The sequence below is a fragment of the Neoarius graeffei genome, chromosome 7 (genome assembly GCF_027579695.1).
Source record: "Neoarius graeffei isolate fNeoGra1 chromosome 7, fNeoGra1.pri, whole genome shotgun sequence".
Taxonomy (NCBI): domain Eukaryota; kingdom Metazoa; phylum Chordata; class Actinopteri; order Siluriformes; family Ariidae; genus Neoarius; species Neoarius graeffei.
Window position 1 is genome coordinate 1,384,537 of NC_083575.1, and position 12,172 is coordinate 1,396,708.

Here is a 12,172-nt window from a genome sequence, read left to right on the forward strand (position 1 = left end):
CTGTAGAACACACACACTCCTCTGTCCCCTCGCACTGTAGAACACACACACTCCTCTGTCCCCTCGCACTGTAGAACACACACACTCCTCTGTCCCCTCACACTGTAGAACACACACACTCCTCTGTCCCCTCACACTGTAGAACACACACACTCCTCTGTCCCCTCGCACTGTAGAACACACACACTCCTCTGTCCCCTCACACTGTAGAACACACACACTCCTCTGTCCCCTCACACTGTAGAACACACACACTCCTCTGTCCCCTCACACTGTAGAACACACACACTCCTCTGTCCCCTCACACTGTAGAACACACACACTCCTCTGTCCCCTCACACTGTAGAACACACACAGGACGGTGTGTCAGTGTGTGTGGTTACAGTTTCACGTTTTCTGAGATGGAATTAAAATGCAGTAATCCCCAGTGGTGTGTGATTCAGCGTGATGAGTGAAGACTCACTGGAGGTTTGGAGCCTCGTGACAGCGCAGAGCCTCATGGGATACAGCGGAACCTCCTGCACCGCTTCACTAAAACAGTTTCATCACATCTGATCAATATTCTGCTCTGATCACAGGCCAACATTAATAACTGTTTATAAGTGTGTTATTAATGGTGTTTGTCAGTAATAATCAGCGCTCCACACTGATTCAGGTTCTCTCGGATATAAAGTTTCCTTCACAAACAAGGGGCGCCGACTGGACGCGGAGTGACGTCACAGCTGTGTGTTAAAGGACAGATGCAGCTCTGAACGCTTCAACACGCGCGCGCATGCGGTAATACAGCCGGCTGAACGTTACCGCTCATGACGTCATTCAGAAACGAAACTTGTATCCGCCTCAATACAGTTATAGCACACACAGAAATAACCACACACACACACTCCCGAGCTCTCACACACACACACACACACACACACTCCCGAGCTCTCACACACACACACACACACACACACACACACTCCCGAGCTCTCTCTCTCTCACACACACACACACACATATTCCCAAGCTCTCTCACACACACACACACACACATTCCCGAGCTCTCTCTCTCTCTCTCTCTCACACACACACACACACACACACACATTCCCGAGCTCTCTCTCTCTCTCTCTCTCTCTCACACACACACACACACACATTCCCGAGCTCTCTCTCTCTCTCTCACACACACACACATTCCCGAGCTCTCACACACTCACTCAGGTTCCCGAGCTCTCTCTCTCACACACACACACACACACACACATTCCCGAGCTCTCACACACTCACTCAGGTTCCCGAGCTCTCTCTCTCTCACACACACACACACACATTCCCGAGCTCTCACACACTCACTCAGGTTCCCGAGCTCTCTCTCTCTCTCTCTCTCTCTCTCCCAGTGTTGTGTGTGCAGGGCGTCCCGGTGCGCGCGCTGTACCTGGGCACGCAGCTGGCGGAGCTCCCGTCGATCTCCCAGGTGGCGAACAGGTTCATGGGGACCGGGGGGTTGAGCGCGCCGCTCCCGGGAAAGCTCACGCGCCCGCTCCGCTCCGCCATGCTGGCGACTCCAACGGGGGGAAAAACAACAACAACAACAACAACAACAAGCAGCAGCAAACTTCTGCCCCGCGCGCGCTCACACGCGCCCTGATCACTCCCGCGGCTGTGTGGCGCTCGTGCTCGGTGCGCGCGGCTTCCCGTCTCTCATCCTACAGCGCGCGCGACGCAATTTCACCCCACACCGAGCGCTCGCGCTACGCACTGAAAACTGCAGCACGCGCACCACACACACGGGCTGCAGGAAGTCACGTGACCAGCGTCATCCCAGTGATCAACCCCTGTGCGCGCTCACGATCCGCGTTCACGATCCGCGTTCATTCACAAGTTGGAAGAATTATGATGATGAAATAATTGTGTTTCCTTGCGTCTCTCTGAAGGCGCCTGCAGGAGCCGCACCCTGATGGCGATCAGCAGATGCACGGATTCTCCTCAGGTGTATCGGGAGGTCGGAGGTCATGTGCAGAAGAACAATTCTTTTATCGTTAATGTGTGAGAATGAAACTTATTTTACAGCTGCAGGGGGTGCAGAGAAAAATGTAAAGCATGAATAAAAGATAAAAATATAAATCTAATAAAAGTAAAGGAAGTGCAGCAGCACAGAGACATGAGAGCCGGGGATTTAACACAATAAATCACTTCAGACCTTCAAGACAAAGCTCACTTCCTGTAGAAATAAAAAAAAAAAAAAACGTGAGAGAGAGAGAGAAAAACAACTCTGAAGATATCAGACATCATTAAAGGGCTGATGACACGAACATGACTCTATGCAATTTCTTAAATAAACTATACAACATGGCAAACATGTTAGATTTCTGTTATAATTACGTGAAAAGAAGCTGCTGTTACGCGAATATCCAACTTTTAATTGCACAGCGCAAGAAAACTGGGTCCGTGGCTCGCGGCCATGCTGTGACGTCAGCGGGAGAACACGCTGCGGTTCACTGGCTGTTCTACTCTGGTTCTACTCAGTGCTAGCTCTTCCTCTTCTGGGAGTCTAGAATTGTGTTGATCTCTTCCGAATAGAATCTATGATAGCCTACCCTCTTTACCCTTTGCCTCTTGTTGCTAGGCGGCAGTTACATGAAAGCTGCAAGCTTTCACAAGCAAATACGTGACTGATATCACGCCGACTTTATGCAGGGATGCAAACAGCGCGCCTTTTGGCGGATGGCGCCTTTTTCACGGCTGAATCGCGCAGATCCGAATTTTTTTTTTAGGGGGGGGCGTTGGAGTGTCTGATTATAATTTCAAAATAAATTCTGTATTAAAATGACTAAGTAAATCCGTTACAGTCCATGAAACAGGAAGTATAAGGATGAGGAAAAAAAGAGTTTAAATCGGGAAGCTGCGCACATTCGTGCAGCCTGAGCGGCAGGACTGCGCAAATGTGCGCAGCTTCCCGATTTAAACTGTTTTTTCCTCATCCTTATACTTCCTGTTTCATGGACTGTAACGGATTTACTTATTTAGTCATTTTAATATAGAATTTATTTTGAAATTATAATCAGACACTCCAACGCCCCCCCCCCCCTAAAAAAAAATTCGGATCTGCGCGATTCAGCCGTGAAAAAGGCGCCATCCGCTAAAAGGCACGCTGTTTGCATCCCTGTTTATGATTACATTTATGATTATCATGTAGAATCTATAGCTCTACGTACCTTTATCTTATGTCATTTCACAACACATGTTCTGACAGGAGGACTGTCTTTGGATCCGGCATAGCTACTAGTAGACCCAACTCCGGAATACTGGCAGTGTTGCTAGATTGGGAGGTTTCCCGCCCAGTTGGGCAGTTTCAAGTGCATTTTGGTAGGTTTTGAACATATTTTGGGCTGTAAAACTTCACCCACTCTCACAGTCCTCCTCACCCACTCAGTCCTCCTCACCCACTCCCTCACCACCTCCTCACCTCACCCACTCCTCCTCACTCACTCCTCTCCTCCCCCACTCCTCACTCACCTCCTCCTCATTCACTCTTGACTTCACCCACTCCTCCTCTCCGCGCCCACTCCACACCTCACCCACTCTCTCACTCCACCTCACACACTCCTCCTCATCCACTCCTCTCCTCACCCACTCCACACCTCACCCACTCACAGTCCTCCTCACCCACTCCCTCACCACCTCCTCCTCACTCACTCCCTCACCTCCTCATCCACTCCTCTCCTCGCCCACTCCACACCTCACCCACTCAGTCCTCCTCACCCACTCCCTCACCACCTCCTCACCTCACCCACTCCTCCTCACTCACTCCCTCCCCTCACCCACTCCCACACTCCTCCTCACCCACCACCTCCTCACCTCACCCACTCCCTCCCCTCACCCACTCCCACACTCCTCCTCACCCACTCCTCTCCTCACCCACTCCCTCACCACCTCCTCACCTCACCCACTCCACATCTCACACTCCTCGCCCATTCCTCACACTCACCCACTTCCTCACCCCCTCCCTCACCTCACCCACTCCTCCTCACTCACTCCCTCACCTCCTCCTCATCCACTCCTCTCCTCACCCACTCCACACCTCACCCACTCCTCCTCACCTCACCCACTCCCACACTCCACCTTACACACTCCTCCTCACACACTCCCTCACCTCCTCCTCATCCACTCAGTCCTCCTCACCCACTCCCTCACTACCTCCTCACCTCACCCACTCACTCACTCCCTCACCACCTCCTCATCCACTCCTCACTCACTCACTCCTCATCCACTCCTCCTCACTCACTCCTCATCCACTCCTCCTCACTCACTCCTCATCCACTCCTCCTCACTCACTCATCCACTCCTCCTCACTCACTCACTCCTCCTCATCCACTCCACACCTCACCCACTCCTCCTCTCCTCACCCACTCCCACACTCCACCTCACACACTCCCTCACCACCTCCTCACCTCACCCACTCCTCCTCACTCCCTCACCTCCTCCTCATCCACTCCTCACTTCACCCACTCCTCCTCCTCTCCTCACCCACTCCACACCTCACCCACTCACCTCACCTCCTCACCTCACTCCCTCCTCCTCCTCCTCCAAAGGTGTAAAACAACCACTTAATGTTTATTACATCAAGGCTTTCTGACTTTGCCAGGAATCTCTAGTTGAACAAAATAGAAAGAAATTTGTTTTCCTAAATCTGAAAATGGTCTAGCAAAAAATATAATACTTATGTGCAGTTGTTTCTGTATACGAAGGGCTACTTCACGACAAAATAATTACAGCTTGGGCTTAGAGGGCAAACAATACATTTTCACTCGATTCATGTGTTAGCTGGCTGCTGGGGCAGGGGAAGAGCTGACTGACTGCCCGATGTGTTGTCTGCACTACGACAAGGCCGTGGCTTCCAGGACGCTATGCTGCTGCAACCTCACATTGAATGCACTGCACCAGGGCCGGTTCTGCCCTAATCTGGGCCCGGGTGCAACATCGCGCACACCCCCCCCCCCCAAAAAAAAAAAAAAAAAAAACACACACACCAGTCTAAATCAGGACAACTATCACATAACTATAAACATTTTACATCAACTATTTTAACTAAATGGGCTATAATAAATAAGCCTGCAGCCATGGCAGGCTGCCTTAAAAAGTAACCGTTCAATGACACAACTGCCAGCCTGCGCAGCCACGGTGGGCTGCCTTAAAAAGTAACCATCCCTGTGTCCTCGATTTCTTCTGTTCGTCTACTAAGCCAAGAAGTATACAGTAAACTCGTTTTGCATTTTCTGCCTCCTTTTTTGTATTTTCGACCCTGCGTTTATTTTCTTTCCTTTTCTGAAAACCCGATTTGTGTCCAGACATTTTGTTCTGCTACCAACGAACTAACTCGTCAGGTCTCGTCTCTCGAGCCCGCGATGATTCCCGTGGGAGGGGCAACAACTGATACATTTTTACAAACAACCAATAAACAGCCAATAGGGAGGTTGCAATGTTCAGGCTCTCCTTTGCTCAGAGACACTCAGTAATGCACTTATTCAGGAGCAGAGAGAACTCTTTATTTTTTATTTTATCTTATTTTTTGGGGCCCCTCTCCACACCAGTCCCGGGTGCAAATGCTACCGTTGCTACCCCTCCAGAACCGGCCCTGCACTGCACGCTTGTTCACGTGACAGAGCAAGAGAGACAGAGGTCCGGTGTGTGTGCGGAGGGGGCACACATCGCGACATTATTTTCACACATGCTTTTAATGCCGCGGCTTTTCTAAAAGATCATGTCGACATTGGCCTCAGTAAACTGTAAAAAAAAAATCAAAAGGGCACTTTTTTGGACAGAGGGCAGAGGGGCAGGTGCTTGAGCACCACCTCGTGTCTATCTGTGCACGCCACTGCCCATTTTAAATAAAGGTAGGGCTTTAATGTCAATTTTCTTTCTCTTTCTAATTTCTTTCATCACATTCCTTTAAGTACTGCATAGAAACAATAATAATGAGTTCCGTGGTGTTAGTGTGACTCATTTCCCGGAAACTAATTGAGACTAAATCAATCTCTCTCTCACACGCGCACATTGATCTCAACACTGCTCTATGCGTGTGGGAGAGAGAGAGAACGGTGTGGGCGGGGCCTGCTTAAACACATTGTCTTGTTTCCTCGATCCTGCTCAAGTTCCGCCCATAACCACGCCCTCTGACGGAGGGCATGACAGTAGTGTCACTGCGCCCCCTAGTGTTATAACAACTTCCTTTTAGAAACGAGTCTCACAGAAGGGCGAAGGAGAATAAAACTGAAGGGCGTTTTATTTTTAATACAAATTCAGTGTGGGAACATTCAGTGCACTGCTGAATTCTTGACTCCGTTGGTCAGAAGGTGTTAATTTTCTATAACTGCAGCTCTGACAGAAGTGCAGGTTTATATTAAATGTTACCTCAAGTACAGGATCGGCTCATTCCTGGGGACGTCCAGCAGAGCATCAACATTTATTTCAACTTCAGGAGAAAAAAAAAAAGAGAAACTGGTGAGAACAACTGGGTCCAGTTGCTGCAACAAGTGAAAACAGGAATTAACTGGTCTCAAATGTGAAACGGAAACAGAAAAACCCGATTGTTGATCCGTCACTGTGGGACATGAACACGTGGGGACATGCTATTTAAGGAAACTAATCAGTGTAATAACAGGAAGCCTGCTTCACCACCCATGTTGATTACTGGAGAAAACACAGCAAGCCGACTGATTCACAGTTTATTTCTGTAATAATCCTCATGAACAGTTACAGAACCAGAAACATCACAACGACAACCACGTGGAAATAAATGTGTACAGAACTGAACTCTCTCTCTCACACACCAACCTGGTCCTGTTTTAAATGAATTACATCTCTACAACAAAATCACGTTCTTCCTCCAGGTGTAATGGATCTGCTGAGACATGCTCGGTGTGTGTGAGAGAGAGAGAGAGAGAGAGAGAGAGAGAGAGAGAGAATCCTCAGGAGTCATTATTGGGGGGGCTCAGACCCTGAGCACGATGGCTGATCGACTGCATCCGTGTACCTCACGTACACTTTCTTTACATCCAATAAAGCAGAAAAATCAAATAAAAATCAAGAGGTTAAAGTTCACACTCTGGAAAGATAAAGACAAAAACAGCCTGCAAGGGGGACACAGATTCTTTCAGTTTTCAACAAATCTCACTCTCTCTCTCTCACACACACACACACACCCTCTTTCACACACTTAGTGCTGGCTCTCGGTGGATGCGGAGCGAGAGCGAGATTGTTTCCTGGGAGACGGAGAGCGGGAGCGAGAGCGGGACTCAGACTTGGCTGATGTTTTCTTCTCCGGTGTGCGACTGGCTGAGCGAGAGCGGCTGCGGGAGCGTTTCTCACGCTTACTCTCACGCTTGTCCTCACGGCTGCGGCTCCGACTTGCAGATTTGGAACGTGAGCGAGAGCGGGACCGGGAGGAGCTGCGAGAGCGACTCCTGCTGCGGCTGAACACACACACACACACAATTGATATAATAACCGGTTTTCATCTCACCCAGTAGTGCATATAGGACGAGGGCCTTAATCTCACTAAACTACAAGGATAAATAAATGTGTGTTCACACTCCATACCTCCTCTTTCGGTCCTCAAACAGTTTGATTTTGCGGCCGTTCAGTTCCGTGCCATTCAGCTTCTCGATGGCGTTCTTCATATCGCTGTGTGAGGCAAACTCAACCACCCTAACACAAACAGGTTTAATGAGTGACATGTGTAAGTTAGTGCAAGTGTGTGCATGTGCAGGATTTACCCCTCATTCTTGTTAGCTCTGTGAGCGTCCACGAACGTCACATCTCCCACTTTCCTCATCAGGTCCTTCAGGTCCTAAAGCAAAGCAAGAACACACTCAGGGATTCAGAACACACACACGCAGACACAGACACAACACAAGCTTTAAAAGACACACTGATTTTAACCCGCAGACACACTTGTCTGATGGCGGAGTGTGTACATGCAGCTTCATTCTCTCACACACACCCTGACTATGAACACACTTGGGTCGCACAGCGAGCTGGATAAGGGGCGAGCTGCTTTACAGGGCAGACTGCTGATGGGAGGATGGTGGGTTTACTGTGAAATAAAACCATCCCCAGGTGTTCTGTCCTCCTGCAGGTGGTGAGATTTTGCTTTAGTAAAGACACCATGTTACACTAACTGGACAAACACCAGCAGGGGGCGCTACAGAAGCAGGACAAGGGGGGGGGAGGGACACCACAAAAAAAAAAACCCCTGTGTTCAGTGTGATAATAGTGAATAGGGTGCTGTGAATGGATCAGATGGCTGAGAGGAATGCTCAGACACCATGTGAATTCAGCAGTCTGAACGGCTCGGGAGGAAAACCTGCACTTATCACCATGGGGGCGTTTTCAACACACAGAGTAGGGCACTAGGGGTGTTTATTACACACACTTCCTGTGTTGGACAGCTGTAACATTGAGCTGAGCTGCTGAAGTTGGTGTGAAATCTTGATGAGGCCATTCAGGAGTTTATGATATCCTTTAAACACTGTTATAAACCCCTGCGCTTAATATTATATTTGTTATAATATTCACACAGCTGCATCAACCTCCTATCCCCCAGTGAGAGTGAGTGAGTGGAGTGTGTGTGTGTGTGTGTATGTGCACTCATTAAGATTTGAATAATTCATCCCATTTCCAAAAGCACTCCTCACTCCAGAGTGCTCCACACCCACCCCCTCCTCCTAAACACCCCCCTCCCTGCATCCATCATGTAATCTAGCAGTGTGTTGGTCCACTTACCGTTCCAAACCACAGAAGACATTAGCAAAGAAGCCACTTGTCCAAATAGCAAACGGAACCAACGCGGTTTAAACGACCTCCGGCCTCCATAAGCACGGACCCACCAGAATCAGCGAGAGGACTGTGTGCCTGCCCCCCACGACCAGAATAAGACCCAAACAGGGTGGGGTGGGGGGCAACCTGGAGGCCCCAGAGACCCTCCACAGGGGGCTACCCATGTCCCATAAGGCTATGCTGCGCTACAACTGCGTATGGGGAGAAGCACTATTCAGAACACAACCAGCAGAGGGCGCTATGCACCTCACAGGCTGTGCATGCAACTCCGATTAAACCAGAATACCAGAGCACAGCTGTTAAAGAAAAGGTTTAAAGAGACGGGTCTCAGTTAGAAAATAACCAGATTAAACATTTATATTTATAAACTAAAGTCATATTTATCATAAAGAGGAATTACTCAAAGTTACCAGGAAAAAAACAAAAAACAGGCGTCTAGGTTTTAGCCTTCGTATTGTAGCGAGGTGAAACAGTTTGTTTTTTAGTGAAAAAGCGTGGAAAGAGTAATGGATAGGGTGTGTGCATGTCTCTCACCTGCCAACTGATACGGGATGACAGATTCTCTACGACAATCCTGTGCTCCGTACGCACCGGCGGGCCATACCTGGGGGGTTAAAACTGTTAATCTACAAGCCACACCGGTTTCATATCAGTGTGTGTGTGTGTGCGCGTGCACGCGAGAGAGAGACCTGGATCCTGCACTGCGTGATTGACGGTAGCCTCCAAAACGTGGAGAAAAACGGCTGCCACCGCCTCCTCCTCCTCCTCCTCCACCACCTCCTCGACCACGACGAGAGCGGGCATGCTCAATAGTCACTCTGTACAGCACAAGAACACACTGTCACACACCTTATTACAGCATAAACACTCATGTTGAACTGCTGCATTAATCACAAACTCTTGATTTTCAGACTAAACCAGGACAGTGACGGGATGTTGAGCGTACCTCTCATTGCAAAGCTCCTTTCCATTTAACTCGTACACGGCGTCATCCGCATCCCTGTGGTCATCAAACTCCTAAAAACACACACAAATATCGGTCAGTCCTGCATTTCACCCACCCCGAACACCGTGTGTGTGTGTGAGAGACACCAACACGGTACTCACCACAAAACCAAAACCATTCTTCAGGTTGATCTCCCGGATGCGTCCATAACCCTTGAAGAACTTCTCCACGTCCCTCTCCCGGGCATGAGGGCTCAGACGGCCGATAAACACACGACATCCGCTCATGGTGAAACTCTGAAACGGGTCTGAGTGAGACAGAGAATTGTGTTTAATTATTAACAGTCACTCGCTACACAGTGTGAGTGATGTGTGTATGTATGCCCAAAGAGCAGGATACAAAGCTAAATTCTGAAACTAAAACATGCCCTGTTCGAGAGTTCGACGTGTTTTAGTGATTTTTGCAGCAGAAGCTGCGACTCGCACAGACACGAGTTTGGCCTTACAACGCGCATGCGCAGTAGCTTTGATCTTTTCAACATTACGTTGCAGCCCCAAGCGAACAAAAACTCCATTTCCTGAACAATCCGTGGGTGCGCAGTGTTACAGCCGATTAATACAAATCATTTTCGAGTTTATAACTGCAAGATACCTAGTTTTAGAAAATAACAAAAAACATTTGAATCGCATTTTCTTTTCTTGTCTCACAAACCGTGAGTCGGCGGGGGGAGGGGGAGCTGACCCGACCCGACCCGACCCGACACCGGGCCGATAAACACACAGCGAGTAAACCAGCCGCGCACCACACACCGCTGCGACTGAACCGATCATAATGACGATGATGAATATCTTTAAATTAAATACAGAACTCCGCAACGTGCTCACCTCACTGCTGCTCGTCCAAACGACAAAATGGCGGCCGAGCAAAGGAGGATGCAGGAAGTGAGTGGAGAGGGAAAGGGGGCGGGGCCACGACGTGCGCCAAGACAACTTCCTCCAACCAAAAACGATGCACAGAATATATTATCATTTTATAGATAAATTTTAGTCATTATTTACCTTTAAGTATATTAGTTTGATCATTTATGGGAAATGTTTAAATATAAACTATAGAACTGTGATAGAAATAAACAACTCGCGCGCGTGACTGAGTTCTGTCAGAGCTAAAAGTGCGCGCGCGCGCCTGAACCAGTTTAATCCGGTCCCGACCCTGATTGGAGTGTAAAGTGTTGTGCAAACAGCCGTTTCAGCATGTAAAAACAGGACATTCAAAAACCTGTTTTGGGGCCATCAGTCAGTAAAAATGAGCTTTTTGTCTCCCGAATAGCTCCCACAGAACCCACACAGCTCCAAAAGAATCCACACAGCTCCCAGAACCCACACAGCTCCCACAGAACCCACACAACTCCAACAGAACCCACACAGCTCCCAGAACCCACACAGCTCCAACAGAACCCACACAGCTCCCAGAACCCACACAACTCCAACAGAACCTACACAGCTCCCAGAACCCACACAGCTCCCACAGAACCCACACAACTCCAACAGAACCTACACAGCTCCCAGAACCCACACAGCTCCCACAGAACCCACACAGCTCCCAGAACCCACACAACTCCAACAGAACCCACACAGCTCCCACAGAACCCACACAACTCCAACAGAACCTACACAGCTCCCAGAACCCACACAGCTCCCACAGAACCCACACAGCTCCAAAAGAACCCACACAGCTCCCACAGAACCCACACAACTCCAACAGAACCTACACAGCTCCCAGAACCCACACAGCTCCCACAGAACCCACACAACTCCAACAGAACCCACACAGCTCCCACAGAACCCACACAACTCCAACAGAACCCACACAGCTCCCAGAACCCACACAACTCCAACAGAACCCACACAGCTCCCAGAACCCACACAACTCCAACAGAATCCACACAGCTCCCAGAACCCACACAGCTCCAAAAGAACCCACACAGCTCCCACAGAACCCACACAACTCCAACAGAACCCACACAGCTCCCAGAACCCACACAGCTCCCACAGAACCCACACAACTCCAACAGAATCCACACAGCTCCCAGAACCCACACAGCTCCCACAGAACCCACACAACTCCAACAGAACCTACACAGCTCTCAGAACCCACACAGCTCCCAGAACCCACACAGCTCCCACAGAACCCACACAACTCCAACAGAACCTACACAGCTCCCAGAACCCACACAGCTCCCAGAACCCACACAGCTCCAACAGAACCTACACAGCTCCAACAGAACCTACACAGCTCCCAGAACCCATACACAGCTCCCAGAACCCATACACAGCTCCCACAGAACCCACACAGCTCCCACAGAACCCACACAATGACCTCAAAAAGATCATAAACAATACAATT

The 12,172-nt window shown here is 49.4% G+C and overlaps 2 protein-coding genes across 7 annotated transcripts in view; both read right to left on the minus strand.

The window, feature by feature from the left end:
• The window catches only part of pacs2 (phosphofurin acidic cluster sorting protein 2), a 77,644-nt gene extending 75,868 nt beyond the window's left edge, over nucleotides 1–1,776 (minus strand). For 2 of the 5 annotated variants that reach the window (XM_060925068.1, XM_060925067.1), the window contains exon 1: nucleotides 1,421–1,771. In XM_060925068.1, coding sequence (XP_060781051.1) covers nucleotides 1,421–1,539 — 119 coding nt within the window. In that variant the 5' untranslated portion in view covers nucleotides 1,540–1,771. Of the gene's footprint in view, nucleotides 1–1,420 lie in introns of all 5 variants that reach the window. The other 3 variants (XM_060925071.1, XM_060925070.1, XM_060925069.1) reach the window with 2 other exon arrangements.
• A 4,918-nt stretch (nucleotides 1,777–6,694) lies between these two features.
• The window catches only part of srsf5a (serine and arginine rich splicing factor 5a), a 57,856-nt gene continuing 52,378 nt past the window's right edge, over nucleotides 6,695–12,172 (minus strand). Inside the window, exons 1-8 of one of the 2 annotated variants that reach the window (XM_060925073.1) lie at nucleotides 10,654–10,759; nucleotides 9,931–10,076; nucleotides 9,770–9,840; nucleotides 9,513–9,641; nucleotides 9,358–9,427; nucleotides 7,761–7,834; nucleotides 7,585–7,692; nucleotides 6,695–7,457 (exon numbers count right to left, since the gene is read on the minus strand). In XM_060925073.1, coding sequence (XP_060781056.1) covers nucleotides 7,202–7,457; nucleotides 7,585–7,692; nucleotides 7,761–7,834; nucleotides 9,358–9,427; nucleotides 9,513–9,641; nucleotides 9,770–9,840; nucleotides 9,931–10,056 — 834 coding nt within the window. In that variant the 5' untranslated portion in view covers nucleotides 10,057–10,076; nucleotides 10,654–10,759 and the 3' untranslated portion in view covers nucleotides 6,695–7,201. Of the gene's footprint in view, nucleotides 7,458–7,584; nucleotides 7,693–7,760; nucleotides 7,835–9,357; nucleotides 9,428–9,512; nucleotides 9,642–9,769; nucleotides 9,841–9,930; nucleotides 10,077–10,653; nucleotides 10,760–12,172 lie in introns of those variants that run through there. The other variant, XM_060925074.1, reaches the window with a different exon arrangement.